Genomic DNA, 23,719 nt, shown 5'->3' on the forward strand with positions numbered 1-23,719 from the left:
TACTCTCTTCAATATGACCACCAATATACATTTATACATATATTACAAAAATTTGCCAAAATCGTTCACATGTATGCTAAGGTAGTTTTTTCTAGGGGTAGGTTGTACAAAGTGTGGCTAAAATAAACAAATTTTCTTTCCTTTCTACCTATCTTTTTTGTGCAAATTAGGAAACAGTTGCCTCAAGTTACACTGCAGCAAATATAATGAGAAACTTATATATTCTATGTTTTTCATATACATGTATTTGGTAATAGAAAGCATGGTAAGTGGTCATACTGAAGAGATTATTTCAATCTACTTAAGGTGATTTGAGGCACGATAAGTTTTTCTTACACAGGTAGATTCCGAACAATGGATGTTTTAAACTAAACAGAAAACCACTGTGTCAGAATTCTAAACATATTAATGGTTACATGCAATGTTCTCCCAGGGCCTTTTAGTCTCATGGTTCTCCCAGGGCCTTTTAGTCTCATGGTTCTCCCAGGGCCTTTAAGTCATGGTAATTAGATGCTATATTGCTTGAATGTGTATTTTCTTACAAATCGTGTATTGGATGTGATTGTATAACTTCTAGACAGAAGATGATATTTCAAAATTCCCTGTTTATGATGATTTATTAAATTTGAGAGAACACTAACATGATTCAATTAATGTAACTCATTGGAAAACCATGGTGACCTACAAGTATGCATGTTTGACCTTATACTTTTTAATATTGAAAGTCATTCTCATTGACAAATTGTTTATAACAAAAACTTTAATGAGATATGTACATGTAATACTACACCATTATCCAACAAAAAAGACATCTGGAGGTTATAACCTTCAACAATGAACAAGTGCCTACATAGTTTCACAAATGCATAAATTCAACAGAAACAACCAAATATATTCCATACCAAGATCTCATGAAATCAAATGTCAACAGACACTACCAGTATGTAGTAACAAGTACGTTTCACAATAATTTCAAATACAATTAAAAACCAATTGTTCAGAGAACAATTGAAGGTCTTTCCACCCATAAAGATCTATTTTGATATGAAAATATTAAAATTTGGTTTAAAATGTCATTTCCAGCGTCAATTGATAGCTTATTGTACGCTGATTCCAAAAATATATGGCTTCTATACATTTTTTTTTAAATAAGGGAGATAATTTGTCACTTCCGGTTTGAAAAATGTTACTTCCGGTATAATTTGAATGTTTACTTGACACTGATTCCAAAAATATATGGTTCTATATACTTTTATATCAAATAAGTACAAACAATAGCTACTTCCGGTTTACACAAGGTCACTTCTGGTTGGATTTTCCAAGGTCAAATGGCTTGCAACCTAATGCAAAAAGTCCAATGGCTTTATCATGCATACATATGAGGTAAAAGCAAAGGTCAAAATCTAGAACGTCAAAGTTACCTATGACCTTGAGCTCAATTTCAAGGTCATTAACCAAGGACCTCAAATCAAAAGACCCTAGGTCTTAATTATATATGGTTAATGAGTTATATCATCATACGCGTATTTTTAAATACAAGAGGGGAGAAAACTCTAATTTAATGTTAGCGCACCCTTTAAACCAAAATGTATGTGTTACGACATGTCAAAACTAACAATTTAGTAATAATATGTTGTCGATATCTTATACGGTTTTTGAAAAGAAGTGAAAATAAGCTAAAATCAAAATTTAAAATATGACCTTGACCAAATTTTTTTTTTTTGGACCAAGGACCTCAAATCAAAAGACCCTAGGTCTCTATCACTTATGGTTTACCAGTTAGAAATGCATATCACTTATATCAAATGCATAAGGGGAAATAACTCTCATATGGAGTCTCCGGAACGCTTCGGTGAAAACCAAACTCAACATCCTGAAGATATAGCGAGCAATTTGGTAAAATAAATTTGTCGTAATCTTTTACGGTTGCGAAGGAGTAGTGGCCACAAGAAAAACAGTGTTTTGGGAGATAACTCTTACAACGTAAAGTATTCGGTTAAGCGGTTGTCAGTTTCAAAAGCGTATAAACTGTTTGATATCATATACCAAATATCTAAGCAACATCTTGTAAAACAACAATACTACGTAAGAAAAAAATTAGGCGGAAGAAAAAAAAAAAAAATAATAATAATAATAATCAGAACAAAAGCAATAGGTCTTTCCACGGAAAAGTGGAAAGACCTAATAATGTCCAAAATTATTAAAATTTCTGACTTTATGCATTTTACATTCATTTTCAACCGAAAAACTTTGACTTCAGCTAGTTTAAGCACATTTACGAAAGATTCTAAAAGACAAAAAAAAAATATATATATATAAACATTCTTCAATGAATATAATTTTTCAAATCACCTTAAATTAGATTAAAATTTCTCACTATGCTACATGTACGCATGAAGATAAATTAATGACATTATCCTAAAAAATATGTTTGTTGCCATGTAACCTCAGTTATGATATGTTATACAATCTTTTCCTAATTATGAGATACTTGCACAGTAGGTTTAGGAAACAAACATATCCCTATTTTACATTAATGTCTACATTATAATAAAAGCTTATCATTTAAAAAAAAATTGGGGGGGGGGGTTCTTCAGACATGTTTTCAAAAAGATTCTAACAAAATATATGACAAATTACTGTTTAATACTAATTTTTTTCAATGTCTTTACCATGTTTACCATTTTACATTTTGTACTAGATTAAAAGATTTTAAAAAAGGAAAAGGATGTTTTTTTTATATTAAAATTGCATTTACCATGTTTACAAAACAAAGAGAATCTTTTGTTATAGTGTATGACATGTATGCAATGTTGCATTCTATGTAACAATCGTTCTTACATTGTAAGCCAAAATGATGAGGATGATAGATGGTTGTTTAACGTCTAGCCACAAGTTAAATGCATATTCAGGACAAGAAAATGTTAATCATTGTTTATGTGATATGAATATGAAACCTGCTTTATACAAGACTGACAAGATGAGATTTATTTTTACATGCTAGTTCAAAAGGCAACAGTTTGCAAGAAGACATGTCACCCTACCCAGACACATTATTCTGACTTCTAGCTGATCAGTCTTTACTCTTACTCCTACATGTTGTGTGCTTAGCAGAGAAGAAGACATGTCACCCTACCCAGACATATTATTCTGACTCCCAGCTGACCAGTCTTTACTCTTACTCCTACATGATGTGTGCTTAGGAGAGAAGCAGCAAATACAATTTTTTTAAGTCTTTGTTTTGACCCGGTCAGTGTAGGCCAAGAAAATAAATAATGTTACGCTTTATCTTTAGTTACTTTTCCTAACCAATTCGAATATTGATTGTTTCAAAATTTCTGATTAAGTACTATCAACAACAGTTTGTTTCAACAATATTTGCAGTTATAATATGTTTTAGATAAATGCAACTGTTGAATGTATGGGAGAAATCAAATGTTTTTTATGATCATATGTCAGAAAATAGAATTGCTCTATTTTTTTACTGTGTCAGTGTGTAATTGTAGCATATGGCAGAAATTGGACAAGTTGTAATGTTCTGGGACTATCAGATGACTCAAAATTGTAGAAAATGTGACCAATGATCACATAAACCAATACTTATCCTGTAAAATCAACACATTTGTATAATTACCAATAGTGTTACTCTCTGTGTGTTATAACGTCGCTGCAAGGCAATCTGAAATTAAACATTCCGCAAACACAACATATACATAATTTTTGTTCTGAAGTGCCAATATTGCCCAAAAACAATACAGACAATATGTTTAAAGGTCTTTATATATATAGTTGCTGTCATGTAAAATTGGCACCTGGTTTTCATTCAAATATTTTTAAACTATCAATAGTGTTCATTCGAGGTGACGTTTTTCACTTAGCGGAATCTAAAACATTCCCAAATAAAATGCTCCGCAGGGCGCAGCTTGATACGACCGCAGAGGTCGAACCCTGAACAGTTGGGGGAAGTATGGACACAACATTCAAGCTTGATACAGCTTTGGATTTGGATTGTGATTAAATATTTGACACAGCATAGGTTTCTAACACAGATTGAATGTGGTCTAAGAACTTAAAAATTTTAAATTGGACATTCACCTATTATGGTCCAATATCCAAAATCTAAATACATGGTTAGATTCAGCATATCAAAGAACCCCAAGAATTCAATTTTTGATGAAATCAAACAAAGTTTAATTTTGGACCCTTTTGACCTCAATGTGGACAAAGTTGATAACGGGGCCCAAAAATCAAAAATCTAAATACATGGTTAGATTCAGCATATCAAAGAACCCCATATATTCAATTTTTATTGAAATCAAACAAAGTTTAATTTTGGACCCCGATTTGGACCAACTTGAAAACTGGGCCCATAATCAAAAATCTAAATACATGTTTAGATTCAGCATATCAAAGAACCCTAAGAATTCAATTTTTGTTAAAATCAAACTAAGTTTAATTTTGGACCCTTTGGACCTTAATGTAGACCAATTTGAAAACGGAACCAAAAATTAAGAATCTAAATACACGGTTAGATTCGGCATATCAAAGAACCCCAATAATTTAATTTTTGATGAAATCAAACAAAGTTTAATTTTGGACCCTTTTGACCTCAATGTGGACAAAGTTGATAACGGGGCCCAAAAATCAAAAATCTAAATACATGGTTAGATTCAGCATATCAAAGAACCCCATATAATCAATTTTTATTGAAATCAAACAAAGTTTAATTTTGGACCCCGATTTGGACCAACTTGAAAACTGGGCCCATAATCAAAAATCTAAATACATGTTTAGATTCAGCATATCAAAGAACCCTAAGAATTCAATTTTTGTTAAAATCAAACTAAGTTTAATTTTGGACCCTTTGGACCTTAATGTAGACCAATTTGAAAACGGAACCAAAATTTAAGAATCTAAATACACAGTTAGATTCGGCATATCAAAGAACCCCAATAATTCAATTTTTGATGAAATCAAACAAAGTTTAATTTTGGACCCTTTGGACCTCAATGTGGACCAATTTAAAAACAGGGCCCAAAATCCAAAAACTAAATACACGGTTAGATTCAGCATATTAAAGAACCCCATGAAATCAAGAATAAAACCCCATTGAAATTGGTCAAGAAATAAGCAATTTATAGGAAGTATCTTCTTTTGCACAATCCTGTGCTATTAAATATTTCTTGCTATTGCGCAATACTGTACAATTGACAATTTCTTGCTATTGCGCAATATTGTGCTATTGGATATTTCTTGCTATTGCGCAATACTGTGCAATTGAAGATTTCTTGCTATTGCGCAATACTGTGCAATTGAAGATTTCTTGCTATTGTGCAATACTGTGCAATTGAAAATTTCTTGCTATTGCACAATACTTATTATATAATAATTTACACATCCTGTTTGGTGTGTATCTCCTACCATATCATTTTTATTTGATTTTAAATATAAATCAGAAATAACCAACTTAAAATGGAAAATTTTAAAAGAAACAAAAAAGGAAAAAAAAAAAAAAAGGAAAAAAAAATAAATCCCCCCCCAAAATTTTTTGAACCCCCATTATGATTCATCACCCCCAAACTCAACCCCAGCCTTCCCTTTGTGGTATGGTACCTTGCAGTACAATTTCAGAGAGATCCATACACTTGAACACAAGTTATTGTCTGGAAACTAGAAAAAAATGTGTTTTTTGGCCCCTTTTTGGCCCCAAATTCCTAAACGTTTAGGGCAATTACCCCCAAACTCAAACCCAGCTTTCCCTTTGTGATATGGAACATTGTAGTACAATTTCAGAAAGATCCATACACTTACACACAAGTTATTGTCATGAAACTAGAAAAATGCTTGTTTTTTGCCCCTTTTTTGGCCCCTAATTCCTAAAATTTGGAGGCAATTACCCCCAAAATCAATCCCAGCATTCCTTTAGTGATATGGAACCTTGTGGTACAATGTCAGAGAGATCCATACACTAACACACAAGTTATGTCTGGAAGTTACAAAAATGCTTATTTTTGGCCCCTTTTTGGCCCCTAATTCCTTTACTGTTATTACCATAACCCCCAAAATCAATCCCAACCTTCCTTTTGTGGTATTGAACCTTGTGGTAAAATTTCATAAAGATCCATTCACTTAAACTAAAGTTAGAGTGCGAAAACCAATGTGTCTTCGGACGACGCCGGACGACGCCGGACGACGACAACAACGACGCCGGACGACGACGACGCCAACGTCATACCAATATACGACCACAAAAATTTTTTTGCGGTCGTATAAAAACCATTACAGTCATACCTTTCTTTGTGCTTGTTAAATGTAATCCTGACCCTCACATTATCCTAAACAATTTTCCATTGTAAATCCTCCATCTCGGTTTCTATAACTTCTTTATATTTATTTACATAAAATTTGTTACTTTTCGATGATATTCATGTCGTTGATGTGAACAGTTTCCCATGCTTTAGAGTAGCATATAGAATATTTCTCTGAACTTACCTTGCAATAACGCAAAACTTCAGAGTGGTCTGAAAAATATGCAAATAAACTGCATGTGAAATTCCAGGGTAACACTTCCGGTGAAAAGAATGTCAGATTCCACCATTGCAAATCTTCCAGGATAATGTGAAGGTCAGGATTGTACAGTACAATCACAATAAAAGGTAAGACTGTAGTTAGTCCAAATAATTATTATGTTTTGAAAGGCTATTTGAATTTTTTTCTGTGACGTCTTCCTACCACGTCATAAAGCTGAAGCCATTTTTTCGTCTGGACTGTGAGAGAGAACTTTTGGCGGAAATACGAAACCCAATTTTGCCATGAAATCTTTATTGACGGCTAGAAATTTTTGCATATATATACAAATTCTGACCTTTTGTGTGCTTGTTCATGTTGTTGGTGCAAAATATTTGCAGAAATATCTAAAACGAAGTGATGATAAAATAAGCTACATGTATGATTCCATTTGAGATGTGTGCAAGAACCTTCTGACTTACAGAGAGTGTAAAATACCAAACTCTGTAAATTTGATGGATCAGAATTTCCAAAACATTCATTTTATGTCACTGTATATAGGACAGAAATTCAGCTTCACCAAATTTTACGGAGTTTGGTGTTTTAAAATACCCTTTCATAATCAGGTTGGGAACAACCCCTCAATGTAATGACTATCCCTTTTATGAGGGGTACATTTCAAGTGATAAAAAATATTTTTTTGTAAAAACCACTTTTAAATACAAAAGGGCACATATTTATATAATTTGAAGAAACTTTTCCCAAAGAACTAAATATCTATCTGGTATTATATGGTCAAATTTTGTAATATACATGGACTTATATCTTCTTTAAATTTATTGTTAATAATAAGTGGACCCCTTTTTTAAAAAAAGTTGTTCCAAATATAATGATTTTTTCCCCTTACAAGTTAAAAAGCTAAGTTTTTCTGTTTTCTTTTCTACAACAGCAAAATGACCCCTTATCTGAGGGACGGTTCCTCATTTGGGGGTTTGTTCCCAACCTGATAAACATTTGGACTAGACTGTAATGAAAAAGATCCATGAAAGTGAATGATATATTAAAAATATTTGAGCAAAAAACTGGTGCCAATTTTACATGACAGAGACTATAGTTTATATTATCAACTGACAAAAGCTTCCACCAACATTTGTCATATGGCTGGGCATTCCATTCATTCATAAGGTCAAGGTCATTTAGAAAAGAAATTATTTTCTCCATTTCTGCTGTATTGTGTATTGATATAATAGTTCCTTAATACATCAATCATGTTAACAAATTATTCATTCATTCAAATAAAAATATCCTGAAACGAAAATGACGTCATTAACGCGTTCGCGTCGCGATAAATACGAGCTAATCGAGACCTGTAAGAGCAGCTGTTTCTTGAGAACCGACCTGTCAATCAACAGACTGGAATCTCCCATCCATGGTATCAGATGTTCTCCTTCGTCAATGGAAAAGGCTTTTCGATCATCCCTGAATAATTTACAAGCATATCCAAACACAGAGAGCTCCTCTGGTTCCTTTGATTGTTGACTTTCTTCCTCAGGTATGTCCCATATGAGCGCCGCCATCTTCCGACGTTAGTTTCACGAATGGAATAATCCAATGTGGGACAAATTTTCATAAAGATATTTTTATATAACGCAATTTTCTCTTTCATATTATTTCCAAATATCTATTGAATAGCTTTTTCAAAGAATAATTTATTTTACAGTCACCAAACATTGTTAGCATTTACACATAATAAAAGAAACCTGATAACCCTAAGAGCAAAAATAAGATTACCCCATTTCATTTCCTGTACATAATGGAACCTAAAGTGAAAGTTACAGAAAGAATCAGAGAGTTACTTCAAGATGTAACTGAAAGACTGGAAACTGACACAACAAATGAGATAGAAGAAATAAAAAAATACATTCATAAAAATGAAAAGAATACCGAAATACCATTTAAACTTGTTCATTTTGCATATAAAAACAGAAAACCAGGTACAGTTTGACATCACATGATCAATTTTGATTATGAAAATGATGAAAACTTTGTTTATGAAGAAATTTTACAGTTTCAATGCTTTATTTGTATCAATAGTAGTAAACTACACTGTAAAAATCTTTTTGAGATAGAGCAGGTGCGATTTTTTTAATTTGAATTTATTGTCTAAAAGAAATGCACTACGAAATAACTGTGTTCTCGGGCCAGCTACAGTGTAGATGATTCATTTTCAACCATATGAAAATAATACTGTAATTTTTCAGTTTCCGATCTTTCAAAATTAGTGACACATAATGTTAAAATAATTTTTCCTTTTCAGAAAAAAGCAGTTTATATTTAAATGAACTTTTAGAAGACAGTGATCTTGTGTTAGAGGAATACATTCCACCTATAAGAGTAAGTTGCTTATTATATGTTTAAACTTTCAAAGATTTGGCAATATAAACTCCCAGAAGAACACACACACAGACACATTTCACTTTTATGTCTATGGAACAGCTGGATACAAATAATGCTATCAAATTTACAGGCAACTTTTTATTTTCACTAAATCTTATCATGTCACAATTTTCATTCACTGTTCACAATAGTTAAAACTTTGCAAACATTTCTGAAGTTTCAGTATGCACTTTATTACTTATAATGTCATGAATGTCAATAAAGTAGAAAATTCAAGGAACTTTTATCTTTTTCTGCTTGTTCTTGATCGTTTGTTATATGACATCAGAGGTAAATATACAGGATTTATATCACATGTGAAATAGCAGTTTATAATTGACTAGGAATCACAACATTTTCACTGAAACGAATGTAAGGCATGATATGAAAAAGATCTTAGTAATTTTATTCCTAAAAGATAATTGCACAGCAGTTTCTATCATTTTTGTTGTTTTTAGAATTCAGAACTTGAAGCTAGGATTAAAAAACTGAAGACACAACAAGAGAACAAAGACTACAAAGAGATGACAAAAAATGTTGGAACATTCAAGGTAAAGTATAGTTAATATAGTGTTAAAACAGACATTAAGATATATACTTTGTATAGTTTAGGGTAAACAAAATTGAAATGATTTCCAACAGAACACCTTTATTACAACTACTTCTTATACAGCTAGAAAAGATGTTTTCATTTACTGTGGAGTATACTAGACACCAGAGGCTACTTCATTTTGAATCAGTTTCAGTCCTATGACAATCATATACATGAGACTACAAAGTTTATTCAGTGATTATTCCTGTATCATACAGACATTAGTTTTAATTATTTTAATCAGCATTTTCAAAGCTTTCTTTCAGGCAGGCAGAGATTTTGTTAACTATTTTTTATGCCCCACCTAAGATAGTAGTAGGGGCATTATGTTTTCTGGTCTGTGTGTCCGCTTGTCCGTCCATCTGTTCCGCTTCAGGTTAAAGTTTAGTTTTTGGTCAAGGTAGTTTTTGATGAAGTTGAAGTCCAATCAACTTGAAACTTAGTACACATGTTCCCTATGATATGATCTTTTTAATTTTAATGCCAAATTAGAGTTTTGACCCCAATTTCACAGTCCACTGAACATAGAAAATGATAGTGCGAGTGGGGCATCTGTGTACTATGGACACATTCTTGTTTTTATAAAAGTTCATTATGGCACATTTGAGTTGTCCTTGACCTCATTTTCAAGGTTAAAAGGCACTTATATTAATAAGATATGAAGTAAGCTTCAACTTTTAGATTATCAGCTACAATTAGCAATAATTAGAATATACTTGGTCTTTAAGGTGCACATATCACTCTGACTGGATTCTTATGATCTCGATCTCATTATCATGGTTCATTGATTAGTATTGAATTTAGTGATAAGTTCTGTTTCTGCATTACTTTATTAGAGTTCATGTCTACAGTCTTTCATATGATTCCCCCAACACAAAACACATGTGTAGTTTGCTCAACTGTTATTACATGCGTGACATTCAAACTAAACTGTAATGATCAATATAAATCTTGTTTATTTTCAGGTTCATGAACCAGGTTCAGTTGGAAAAGAATGTAAGTTATCTCCCCTTATGACAAAGATAAAAACATGTTTGTTAAAGATTACAAATTACAAAAATGAGGTAGTTATTTGAAGATATGATTTTTGTCTCACCTGTCTCAGTATGCCAGACATAGGTATTACTATTCTGCGGCGGCGTAAACTATTTGTATAAAGCTTTATATTTCAGAAGGTAGAAGACCTGGATGCTTCATACCTTGTATTTATATACCTTATGTTACAAAGTTTCCGTCTGTCATATGCCCATTGTCCTTGACCTCATTTTCATGTGCAACGTCTACATGTCCGTCAGACAGGGTTAACCTGACCTCAACCTCAATTCATGGATCAGTGATCAAGGTTAAAGTTACGTGATTAGGTCCTTTTCTCAGATACTACAAGCAGAAGGTCAACTATATGTGGTGTATGGAATGATTGTAAGGGATACATGTCAGACTGGCAGGTTTCATCTGACCTTGACCTCATTTTCATGGTTCATTGTTCATTGTTAATTCTTTTTGTTTTGGTCTGTTTTTCAAGTACTGTAAGCATAGGTCAACTATATTTGGTGTATGGAATGATTGTAAGATGTACATGTCTGTCTATCTGGTGTCATCTGACCTTGACCTCATTTTAATGGTTCATTGGTCAATGTTAAGTTTTGTGTTTTGATCTGTTTTTCAAGTACTGTAAGCAATAGGTCAACTATATTTGGTGTATGGAATGATTGTAAGGTGTACATGTCAGTCTAGCTGGTGTCATCTGACCTTGACCTGGTTTTAATGGTTTATTGGTCAATGATAAGTTTTTATACGACCGCAAAAATTAAAAATTTTTTGGTCGCATATTGGTATGACGTTGGCGTCGTCGTCGTCCGAAGACACATTGGTTTTCGCACTCTAACTTAAGTTTAAGTGAATGGATCTCCATAAAATTTTACCATAAGGTTCAATACCACGAAAGGAAGGTTGGGATTGATTTTGGGGGTTATGGTACCAACAGTTAAGGAATAAGGGGCCAAAAAGGGGCCAAAAATAAGATTTTTGTAACTTCCAGACAATAACTTGTGTGTAAGTGTATGGATCTCTCTGACATTGTACCACAAGGTTCCATATCACAAAGGGAAGGCTGTAATTGATTTTGGGGGTAATTGCCTCATAATTTTAGGAATTAGGGGCCAAAAAAGGGGCAAAAAACAAGCATTTTTCTAGTTTCATGACAATAACTTGTGTGTAAGTGTTTGGATATTTCTGAAATTGTACTACAAGATTCCATATCACAAAGGGAAAGCTGAAATTGAGTTTGGGGGTAATTGCCCGAAACGTTTAGGAATTGGGGGCCAAAAAGGGGCCAAAAATAAGCATTTTTCTAGTTTCCAGACAATAACTTGTGTTCAAGTGTATGGATCTCTCTGAAATTGTACTGCAAGGTACCATACCACAAAGGGAAGGCTGGGATTGAGTTTGGGGGTGATGAATCATAAGGGGGTTCAAAAAATTTGGGGGGGGGATTTTTTTTTTCTTTTTTTCATTTTTTTTTTCTTTTAAAATTTTCCATTTTAAGTTGGTTATTTCTGATTTATATTTAAAAGCAAATAATAATGATATGGTAGGAGATACACACCAAACAGGATGTGTAAATTATTATATAATAAGTATTGAGCAATAGCAAGAAATTTTCAATTGCATTGCACAATAGCAAGAAATCTTCAATTGCACAGTATTGCGCAATAGCAAGAAATCTTCAATTGCACAGTATTGCGCAATAGCAAGAAATATCCAATAGCACAATATTGCGCAATAGCAAGAAATTGTCAATTGTACAGTATTGCGCAATAGCAAGAAATATTCAATTGCACAGTATTGTGCAAAAGAAGATACTTCGTATAAATTGCTTATTTCTTGATCAATTTCAATGGGGTTTTATTCTTGAATTCTTGGGGTTCTTTAATATGCTGAATCTAACCGTGTATTAAGTTTTTGGATTTTGGGCCCCGTTTTTAAATTGGTCCACATTGAGGTCCAAAGGGTCCAAAATTTAACTTTGTTTGATTTCATCAAAAATTGAATTATTGGGGTTCTTTGATATGCCGAATCTAACCGTGTATTTAGATTCTTAATTTTTGGTTCCGTTTTCAAATTGGTCTACATTAAGGTCCAAAGGGTCCAAAATTAAACTTAGTTTGATTTTAACAAAAATTGAATTTTTAGGGTTCTTTGATATGCTGAATCTAAACATGTATTTAGATTTTTGATTATGGGCCCAGTTTTCAAGTTGGTCCAAATCGGGGTCCAAAATTAAACTTTGTTTGATTTCAACAAAAATTGAATATATGGGGTTCTTTGATATGCTGAATCTAACCATGTATTTAGATTTTTGATTTTTGGGCCCCGTTATCAACTTTGTCCACATTGAGGTCAAAAGGGTCCAAAATTAAACTTTGTTTGATTTCATCAAAAATTGAATTCTTGGGGTTCTTTGATATGCTGAATCTAACCATGTATTTAGATTTTGGATATTTGACCATAATAGGCGAATGTCCAATTTAAAATTTTTAAGTTCTTAGACCACATTCATTTCGTGTCAGAAACCTATGCTGTGTCAAATATTTAATCACAATCCAAATTCAGAGCTGTATCAAGCTTGAATGTTGTGTCCATACTTGCCCCAACTGTTCAGGGTTCGACCTCTGCGGTCGTATCAAGCTGCGCCCTGCGGAGCATTTTATTGTGTTTTGGCCTGTTTTTCAAGTACTATAAGCAATAGGTCAACTATATTTAGTGTATCGAATGATTGTTAGGTGTACATGTCTGTCTAGCCGGTGTCATCTGACCTTGACCTCATTTTCATGGTTCATTGGTCAATGTTAAGTTTTTGTGTTTTGGTCTGTTTTTCAATTAACATAAGCAATGGGTCAACTATATTTGTTGTATGGAATAATTGTAAGGTGATCATTTCTGTGTGACAGTTTTTATTAACTGGATTTTCGAAGGAAATATCGGTTATTGATTTCGGGATGTACGGCTAGCGGGCGGCTGCCAAACAGTGTCTCCTCAATAACATGAAAATGCTTTGACAATTTTTTTTCAAATTTGGATATGTTGTTACCTGTGACTAAATGAAGGTCAGTTCAATTTTCACGATTTTAGCTTTTCTCCTTGTTGAGTTATCGCCCTTTTTAATATCCAAAAGTGGTATTTTTAATGTGATGGAGTTATTTCTCTTTGAACAGAAATGGTTAATTATATATATGAAGTTTGATTACACTAACATGACTTATTTTCACCTCTTGATAGATAAGAGCATCTGGTAAATGTCTCACACAATTATAATTGGATTGACAGGTTTATTTGAAAATTTTCTGTTTTCTAAGTGTTGATGATTATAAGCTATATAGAACTGTATAAATAAAGTTAGAAATTTACTGTTCATTATTAGACATTTTGAAGATAATTACAGATAAGTTTTATAGATTTTTAAAAGTCATTGTATTAATGATAAATAAAATTTTGAATTTTTTTTCTTTTCTTTGGTAAATTGTTTGAAGAATTTTGTGGTAGGTTTGTTTGTTATTATGTAAAAACTAATTTTCTGAATGCTATATATTTTTTTCTTTTCTTTGGTAAACTTTTTGAAGAATTTTGTGGTAGGTTGGTTTGTTATTCTGTATAAACTAATTTTCTGTATGCTTTATATATTTTTTTATGAAGTGAACTACTTTAATTAGATAATAATTTAAAGTTGTTGACATTGATAAGTTGCAGACCTGTATTTGTTTGTGATAAATGAAAGAAAAATATTTGGAACTATTAATTATCTTGATTATATTTGATTATAATTTGAAAATAGATATACATTGTGTTACATCATATCTTATTTTAGAGAATTATTAATCATGAATCATATCTAATGACAGAGTACTATGTTAAACCATATTTCTGTTCAAAGGGAAATAACTCAAACTTACTCCATGAACCATTAATGATAAAATCAAAATTTCTTTACAACTATTTTTTTTAAGTCATGTTGTTATGAAGGTAGAAATCACAGTTGACAATGTTATGTGGTATTTTATTTTTGTTGTGTGTGTTAATGTTTAATTTTTACATGATCCTGTTAGGGGTTCAGATTTGCAAATATCATTTTTATTATTAATTAGATAATAATCTATTTAAGATATTCAATCACAATACAAATTCAGAGCTGTTTCAAGCTTAAATGTTTTGTCCATTCTTTCTCTACTGTTCAGGATTCGACCTCTACAGGAAAATCCAGTTTGCTGTCACTCGACAGCCTCTTGTCTGACCTTGACCTCATTTTCATGGATCTTTAAAAATGTTAAGTTTATGTGATACTTGTAGTAAAACCTTCATCTTTAAGACTTTCAACATAAAATCAATGGTCATTAAAACAGGCGAGACATTTCAGCGTGTGCACTATTGTTAAAAGAATAGTTAATACATACTATCATGATTGTAAAACCCTCCCTATTGTTGAAGACCGTATGTTGACCTATAGATGTGTTTTAGTTATTTGTGCCCCTATTGTTGAAGACCTTATGTCGACCTCTAGATGTGTTTTAGTTATTTGTGCCCCTATTGTTGAAGACGGTATGTTGACCTCTAGATGTGTTTTAGTTATTTGTGCCCCTATTGTTGAAGACGGTATGTTGACCTCTAGATGTGTTTAAGTTATTTGTGCCCCTATTGTTGAAGACGGTACGTTGACCTCTAGATGTGTTTTAGTTATTTGTGTCTCTATTGTTGAAGACCGTATGTTGACCTCTAGATGTGTTTAAGTTATTTGTGTCTCTATTGTTGAAGACGGTATGTTGACCTCTAGCAGGGCTTCCAAAAAATTTTTGAGCCAGCCGGACAATTCATATCTTATCCTGATTTTAAATCCCTTCAGACTTAGTAAATTAGGCAATTATGATAATCAGTTGGCCATCATATAACCAATGGCAATGATTGACATTAAAACGATATTAAACTTGATTTTGATATAAATTCGATGTTCTGATGTAAAGTGTTAAATTGAAAGTGCAGCATTCGAAGTGTGCAACATCGGCGTACTAATTCTGCTTTAGACTGTTTATTTGTGCAAAATAACGTTGTCAAAAACTTTACTTTCGTTTTTAAAATCACATTTTCCTAATGCCGGATGTTGACTTGACAATGGTAAATCACGGATCAGAGACGGATACGTAATATCCGTGTACGTTTACGATTGAGTTAAGTAGCCTTTTCAAGTTATTTCTTCAAGAAAATACTCGAAATGAACGTTAGACAAAGGTATTAATGATAATTTAAGCATTATTGAAGAATTAGGATGCATAATTAAATTTCCCACCTGCGCACAATAGACACATGCGCACACGTGTACTACATATGGCAAAATCAAAGGTACTTTATTTAAATCATTTGCACCACGTGACTTTGTCCCTTTTGATCAAATTACTTCCCTTAGCTTAAGATTGAAAATATAATTTATTATACATGTTATAGATTTGCGTATAATCCAGGAGCACTAATGACAGGACGATTGACCGGATGAGATATAAATAGTCATAAATTTTTTGTTATTCAGTAGATTTTTTTAATATTTGTAGACCTTAGAGATATTATACTATATTTTATGAAAATAAAACAAAATAAGTGAAAAAAAATATTTTTGAGCAATTAAAGTTGACCGGACGGATTTCACACTCGCCGATACACGCAATACATATATTCAACTGGTCGAAAACAAGTGTTAATATCTCTTTTGTTTTACAATATTTGTCGATGAAATTAAGGAATCTGTGAGAATAATAAATATATAATACGAAAATATAAACTTTATAGTAAACAAAAATGTTTTTCTGCAAAAAAAGTTGACCAGACGGTATTAACATTCGCCGATGTACACGTTGATTATATTGAACTGATCGACAAAAAGTGTTTATATTTTTTTGGGTTTTACAATATTTTTACATGAAACTAAGAAATCTACGAGATCAATAAATATATGATATGAAAATATAAACTTTATAGTAAAAAAAAGTTTGTCTTCAAAAAAAGTTGACCGGACGGAACTAACATTCGTCGATATATGCTAATAAATATATTGAACTGATCGACACAAGTGTTAATATCTCTTTTATTTTACTATATCTGTCCATGAAATTAAGGAATCTTGGAGATTAATAAATATTTTATACGAAAATTTAAACTTTATAGTAAAAAAAAATGTTTTTCTTCAAAAAAAGTTGACCGGACGGAACTAATATTCGCCGATATATGCTTTAAATATATTGAACTGATCGACACAAGTGTTAATATCTCTTCTTTGTTTTATAATATCTGTCCATGAAATTAATGAATCTGTGAGATTAATAAATATATTATACGAAAATATAAACTTTATAGTAAAAACTTTGAGCCTAAAATGTTGATTTGAGTGAGTTCACCACGGCACACTAGAAGTACTTATTTTTAATTAGATTAATCTAATTTTGACACTTTTCGTAATCACCAATCAAGCCAAATAACATGTCATTAAAGTTTTTACACCTGAAACAACAAATACATTTAATTGAATTACCTTATATAATCAGTTGGCAATTAGAATCCAATCAAAGAAGAAATTTGATAAAGTTCAAGAGTACAGATTAACTTTTAACTCACCTAGTAATAATTACTCAATTGTTCAGTCATATCTGCACTGACTTTCAACCAGTTCAGATAGCACAAATTATAGTTCTACTATATGTCTTTTTAAAGACAATTTTCAAATATATATTGATATATATATAGATTTATAATAGTGCTACTACATATTGCTTTATTCAAAAGCATGTCATTTTAAAGACAGTTGTCGAAAATATATTTATAAATACATAAATAAATAGATCGATAATAGTGCTACTATATATTGCTTTATTAGCACTTCCACCTCCCCGTTGGTAAGCAGGGGGGCAGAATAATTCTGGCAGACGGAATGATTGTAAGATGCACACTGAGCAATGAACTGTGAAATGAGGTCAATGTCAAATAAAACCTGCACGACTGACATATAGATCATAAAATATTCCCATACACCAAATATAGTTGACCTATTGCATATAGTATTAGAAAAAAAGAACAAAACTCAAAATCTTAACTTTGACCACTGAACCATTTAAATGAGGTCAAGGTCAAATGACACCTGCCAGCAAGACATGTACACCTTACAATCATTCCATACACCAAATATAGTAGACCTATTGCATACAGTATACGAAAAACAGACCAAAACACAAAAACTTAACTATAACCACTGAACCATGAAAATGAGGTTAAGGTCAGATGACACCTGCCAGTTGGACATGTACACCTTACAGTCCTTCCATACACCGAATATACTTGACCTATTGCTTATAGTATCTGAGATATGGACTTGACCACCAAAACTTAACCTTGTTCACTGATCCATGAAATGAGGTCGAGGTCAAGTGAAAACTGTCTGACGGGCATGAGGAACCTTGCAAGGTACGCACATACCAAATATATTTATCATACTACTTATAATAAGAGAGAATTTAACATTACAAAAAATGTTAACTTTTTTTCAAGTAGTCACTGAACCATGAAAATGAGGTCAAGGACATTGGACATGTGACTGACAGAAACTTCGTAACATGAGGCATCCATATACAAAGTATGAAGCATACAGGTCTTCCACCTTCTAAAATATAAAGCTTTTAAGAAGTGTTTTAGTTATTTGTGTCCCTATTGTTGAAGACCTCTAGATGTGTTTTAGTTATTTGTGCCTCTATTGTTGAAGACCATATGTCGACCTCTAGATGTGTTTTAGTTATTTGTGCCTCTATTGTTGAAGACGGTATGTTGACCTCTAGATGTGTTTTAGTTATTTGTGTCTCTATTGTTGAAGACCATATGTTGACCTCTAGATGTGTTTTAGTTATTTATGTCTCTATTGTTGAAGACCATATGTTGACCTCTAGATGTGTTTTAGTTATTTGTGCCTCTATTGTTGAAGACCATATGTCGACCTCTAGATGTGTTTTAGTTATTTGTGTCCCTATTGTAGAAGACGGTATGTTGACCTCTAGATGTGTTTTAGTTATTTGTGTCTCTATTGTTGAAGACCATATGTTGACCTCTAGATGTGTTTTAGTTATTTGTGCCTCTATTGTTGAAGACCATATGTCGACCTCTAGATGTGTTTTAGTTATTTGTGTCCCTATTTTTGAAGACGGTATGTTGACCTCTAGATGTGTTTTAGTTATTTGTGCCCCTATTGTTGAAGACCATATGTCGACCTCTAGATGTGTTTTAGTTATTTGTGCCTCTATTGTTGAAGACCATATGTTGACCTCTAGATGTGTTTTAGTTATTTGTGCCTCTATTGTTGAAGACCATATGTTGACCTCTAAATGTGTTTTAGTTATTTGTGTCCCTATTGTTGAAGACGGTATGTTGACCTATAGATGTGTTTTAGTTATTTGTGCCCCTATTGTTGAAGACCGTATGGTGACCTCTAGATGTGTTTTAGTTATTTGTGTCTCTATTGTTGAAGACAGTATGTTGCCCTCTAGATGTATTTTAGTTATTTGTGTCCCTATTTGTTGTGACATTGACATATATACCCGACATCTTGTTTTACTCATATAAAGGGGAACAATCTGTACTTGATAACAAAAGTCCTTCTATCTGTCCCACTTTCGTTTTCACACTCTAACTTAAGTTTGACTCATGCAAATTTTATGAAACTCATACACAATGCTAAGAACCATAACTCACAGACATAGTTTGAATTTGGGCAGTGAGTCACTTACTGTTCTAGAGTTATGCCCTTTATTACTTGGAAAATTGCAATTTTTTTTATTTCCGCACTCTAACTTAAGTCTGATGCATCCAAATTTTATGAAACTCTTACACAATGCTTAGAACCACAACACGCAGACAGAGTTCTAATTTGGGATGTAAGTAATTTATCTTTTTAGAGTTATGCCTCTTTTTAACTTGGAAAATTGCAAAGCTAGAGTGGGGGCATTTGTGTCCTCATTTTCATTTGAAACAAAGATGACTCCTGTCTGAAATATATTAAATGTCTTTCAAAATCAACTATCAACTGGATTATTCTTACAAAAATTAAAAGTTCATTATATCAGCATTGTGTTTATTTTTCAGTGAAACAACTGAACAATCAGATGATAGGAGTGTTTAACTTTGTGTTGACAGTGGGCGGGGCTTTTGTCTTTGGATACAAGGCTACACAGTACACATTTGCAGATTCTGGGCAAGATACTTTCCCTTTGGTAAGTTAACAGGAATGTTACAAATTTTGATATTTTGAAGGGAAGTTATTCTCCGTCTAATTATATCTGTTGGAACGCAGTATGTGACGTCATCTGTTAAACAGCAAAGTATGCAAAAAAATTAATTTTGAGCACATGATTTAGTTTTAAATAATTGTAGACATAAGCTTTAAATAAAATAAGATTTAGTGTATACATCAATAAGACAGAAATCCAACACATGAATAATAAAGAAAAATTGTGTTGAGGTCTACCTAGGTTCTTGTATTCCTACACCAGTAATAACAATATCTGTTTTGAATTTCAGCAATTGATGTCTGGATTAATACTTGGTACCATCGTGTTCTTTGCTGACCTATATTTCTTAGTGAAAGAGGACATGAGGTGACACATAAGGGAGATAATCCAGTCTGTTTTTTACAGTGCAGTCACATTTAATATGAAACTGAATGGAGCCAAACCAATCAGAATGCCTAGAACTATAGACCAAGTCAAACCACTAATGAAGACGATGAATTGTAGATGAAGTCGGTGCTAGAATCAAGACTCGTTATTTATCTATTTATTGAAATAATAAACAGAGATTAAGTTGATGACTGCTTTGTTAATTTGCCTATATGAAAGAGTTCTCATTATTTTTTCTTCAAATTCTACCAGATTTGTTCAAGGACTATTCTATTTTCACACATTTCTCACCTATAAAGGGCAGACAGTTCACACTTGAATAAGCAGTAGAAAATCTGTGGTCGACACAGACAGTTCACACTTTAATAAGCAGTAGTAAATCTGTGGTCAACACAGACAGTTCACACTTGAATAAGCAGTAGACAATCTGTGGTTGACACAGACAGTTCACACTTGAATAAGCAGTAGAAAATCTGTGGTCGACACACAGACAGTTCACACTTGAATAAGCAGTAGAAAATCTGTGGTCGACACAGACAGTTCACACTTGAATAAGCAGTAGAAATATGTTGTCGACACATGCTGTGTACCTATACATGTGAATGAGCAAAAGCATTAAAATCCATTTGAGGAGAGATATTTTTATGTCCCACCTAGGGGCATTATGTTTTTCAGTCTATGTGTCCGTTTGTCTGTCCGTTTGTCTGTCTGCATAGCTTCAGGTTGAAGTTTTTCTGGTTAAAGTTTTTGGTCAAGGTAGTTTTTGATGAAGTTGAATCAACTTGAAACTTAGTACACATGTTCCCTATGATATGATCTTTCTAACTTTAATGTAAAATTAGAATTTCACGGTCAACTGAACATAGAAAATGATAGTGCGAGTGGGGCATCCATGTACTATGGACACATTTTTGTTGAAACTTAAATTAGAGACATCTAAGGACAGAATGACATTACATGGTACCAATTTAATGCACCAGTTGTGCATTTGGTCAACTAATGCCTCATAAAAGGATGCTAGAGGTCAAACTATGGAAAAATCTAAAACCTAATATCAATGTTGAAGTGCTGATATTACAGAAAAGGATCCTAAGTAAAGTCAAACCTAAACAAGGAGCTATGCATGAGAGAGAAACTAGTTCTTTCTTTTGAATGAGTTTAGTTTAATTGCATGACTTGTGTCACACAAGAAAAGTGTTGATACTCAAATGACAAAGGCTTGTTTCCTATACAACAAACAAATCTGCTGATTTTCTGTTTCTTGACTTAAATTTCATTTGAATTATCCCAACTTGAATTATGAATCTACAGTTAAAGTATAGAAAGTGTACCATAAAAATGTGTTATAGAAAAATTTGTAAATGCACCTTCATGTTGACAATGATGTAATAGGATTGCTTATAATTTGCTATGTCTCGCTTCGGAGACAAAATGTTGCAGGCTGAACGATAAAAAAAAATATTGGTAAGGGAGTGGGGGTTGTGTCAATGAGAAGCAACTGAACAACACAAGAAAGCAATAAACAACCAGATGTTACTACATGGTCTTCAACTTTAGATGTCCTGTCATGCTCTATATTGGTCAGAGTCTAAAAGGCGCTGTGAATGTATGTCACTGAGGCTATCCAAAATATGTCATTAACACCAAATTCTCCAAATGACAAAAACATTAAAAAATAACCAAAGACAACCACTGAAGAAACAGTGGCAGGAATAAGCTAATTTCAGGAGATTTTAACCCATTTTACTATTAATCTTGATCTATGGATATCAAACAATAATATATGAGAACATAATTTACAATTAAATTAATCCAGAAAATGCACTAGACTATATTATATACACCAGAAGTACAGGTATATATATAAATAAATTGATTTTTTTTTAAAGAATGCTCCAAGTTACCAAAAGCAAGCTCAAAGTTCTTTAATCTGCTGATATGAAATCATGCTGTCCTAAACTCTAGTATCATCTGTAGTACTTCAATGTAGATTTCATACAGGAATATTATTAACACTACAAGATGCCATGCATGATCTTGTGCAAGGTTTTAGTAAATTTGTATACAATATTAAAGTAGAATTATTTTTTAATACATTATATAAAAATAAGGAGATGTGGTATTATTGCCAATGACAACTATCTACCAGAGACCAAATGACAGAGGGGGCCTCGGTGGCCGAGTGGTCTAAGTAGTTACTACTGTAATCACTTGCCAGTCAACACTGAGGTTGTGAGTTCGAACCCCGCTCGTGCGGGTGCACTCGACTCCAATCTTAATTGACTAGGATTGTCAGTTTTCCTATCGATGGTCGGTGGTTTTCTCCGGGCACTCCGGCTTCCTCCACCAATAAAAACTGACTGCCATGAAACAGCCCAAAAGCAGTGCTTAAAAGTGGCATTAGAACAAAAATCAAATCAAAAAATCAAATTAAACCAAATGACGGATGTAAGCAACTAAAAATGAGTGAATTGATTATAATCCCCATGCAAAATACTGTATGTAGGGATTGAACTACATCAGTATACTAATATCTTTTTCAATAAAGTCAAAACCCAACAAATTTCCTTAATTTGTGTGCTTCAATAAAAATTGGAGCATTTTCCCCAGGTTGTCTCAAACTTAATAGAACCATAAAAACTAGTATGGCAGTAATATTTAATTTCAGTGTTGAAAAGGAAGGACTGTGTGTTTAAATGATTGCATTTAATTCGATAAAGTCTTGACATCAACCGCTGACTGACCGTTTACGGGACGTATTATGGTATACCGTTGTCCGTCCGTCTGTCTGTACGTCGTCAACATTTCGGACATTAACTCAAAAATGCTTTAACCAATTTGCATAAAACTTTGGTGAATTGTTTATATCTATTGATGTGAGCTCCATTTCGTTTTTTATAAATTTTAGATTTTACGTTTCCGAGTTATGCGGATTTATTCATTAAAAAAAGTCTGATTTTCCAGTTTTCGGACAATAACTCAAGAATGCTTTCACCAACTTGCAAGAAATTGTGGTGAATTGTTTATATCTATTGACATGAGCTCCCTTTCGATTTTTTATATTTTAGATTTTACGTTTCCTAGTTACAGGGTTTTATTCATAAAAAAGGGGGATTTTCCAGTTTTCGGACAAAAAATCAAAAATGCTTTCAGCAGTTCGTATGAAACTTTGGTGAATTGTTTATATCTATTGTGTAAGCTCCCTTTACATTTTCATAAATTTCTAATATGACATTGAGAATTAATTGAACTTTATTTGTTTATAGTCTGACAACAGATTTACTAAGAATGCGCAATAGCACAGTGTATTGCACAACAGCAAGAAATCTTTAATTGAATATAAATTCAATTCATATAACCAATTTCAAGTTCTTTGACTACATTTATTCAGAAACCTATAATATGTCAAATATTTAATACAATCCAAATTCAGACCTGTATCAAGCTTGAATATTGTGTCCATTTTTGCCCCAACTGTTCAGGGTAGGACCTC

The 23,719-nt window shown here is 32.6% G+C and overlaps 2 protein-coding genes across 21 annotated transcripts in view; one reads left to right on the plus strand and one right to left on the minus strand.

Moving 5' to 3' along the window:
* LOC127711801 (splicing factor, suppressor of white-apricot homolog) overlaps positions 1-8,108 on the minus strand; it is a 36,145-nt gene extending 28,037 nt beyond the window's left edge. For 17 of the 20 annotated variants that reach the window (XM_052217958.1, XM_052217949.1, XM_052217947.1 and 14 more), the window contains exon 1: positions 7,906-8,098. In XM_052217958.1, coding sequence (XP_052073918.1) covers positions 7,906-8,084 — 179 coding nt within the window. In that variant the 5' untranslated portion in view covers positions 8,085-8,098. Of the gene's footprint in view, positions 1-3,634; positions 3,680-7,874 lie in introns of all 20 variants that reach the window. The other 3 variants (XM_052217952.1, XM_052217957.1, XM_052217951.1) reach the window with 3 other exon arrangements.
* Positions 8,109-8,308: 200 nt separating this feature from the next.
* On the plus strand, positions 8,309-20,411 carry LOC127711805 (transmembrane protein 199-like). The gene is made up of 6 exons (XM_052217961.1): positions 8,309-8,501; positions 8,825-8,901; positions 9,402-9,494; positions 10,501-10,531; positions 19,694-19,821; positions 20,129-20,411. Exons 1-6 carry the CDS (start codon positions 8,321-8,323, stop codon positions 20,207-20,209), a joined length of 591 nt encoding a protein of 196 aa, XP_052073921.1. The 5' UTR covers positions 8,309-8,320; the 3' UTR covers positions 20,210-20,411.
* Positions 20,412-23,719: the final 3,308 nt, after the last annotated feature.

This window comes from Mytilus californianus, unplaced genomic scaffold (genome assembly GCF_021869535.1).
Source record: "Mytilus californianus isolate M0D057914Y unplaced genomic scaffold, xbMytCali1.0.p SCAF_8, whole genome shotgun sequence".
NCBI lineage: Eukaryota > Metazoa > Mollusca > Bivalvia > Mytilida > Mytilidae > Mytilus > Mytilus californianus.

Excerpts from the sequence above, each read along its gene's own strand:
- LOC127711805 (XM_052217961.1), top strand. The coding sequence starts at position 8,321 with ATGGAACCTAAAGTGAAAGTTACAGAAAGAATCAGAGAGTTACTTCAA. Across the intron at positions 8,902-9,401 it reads AATACATTCCACCTATAAGA|AATTCAGAACTTGAAGCTAG; the intron begins GTAAGTTGCTTA and ends TGTTGTTTTTAG. Across the intron at positions 9,495-10,500 it reads AAAATGTTGGAACATTCAAG|GTTCATGAACCAGGTTCAGT; the intron begins GTAAAGTATAGT and ends GTTTATTTTCAG.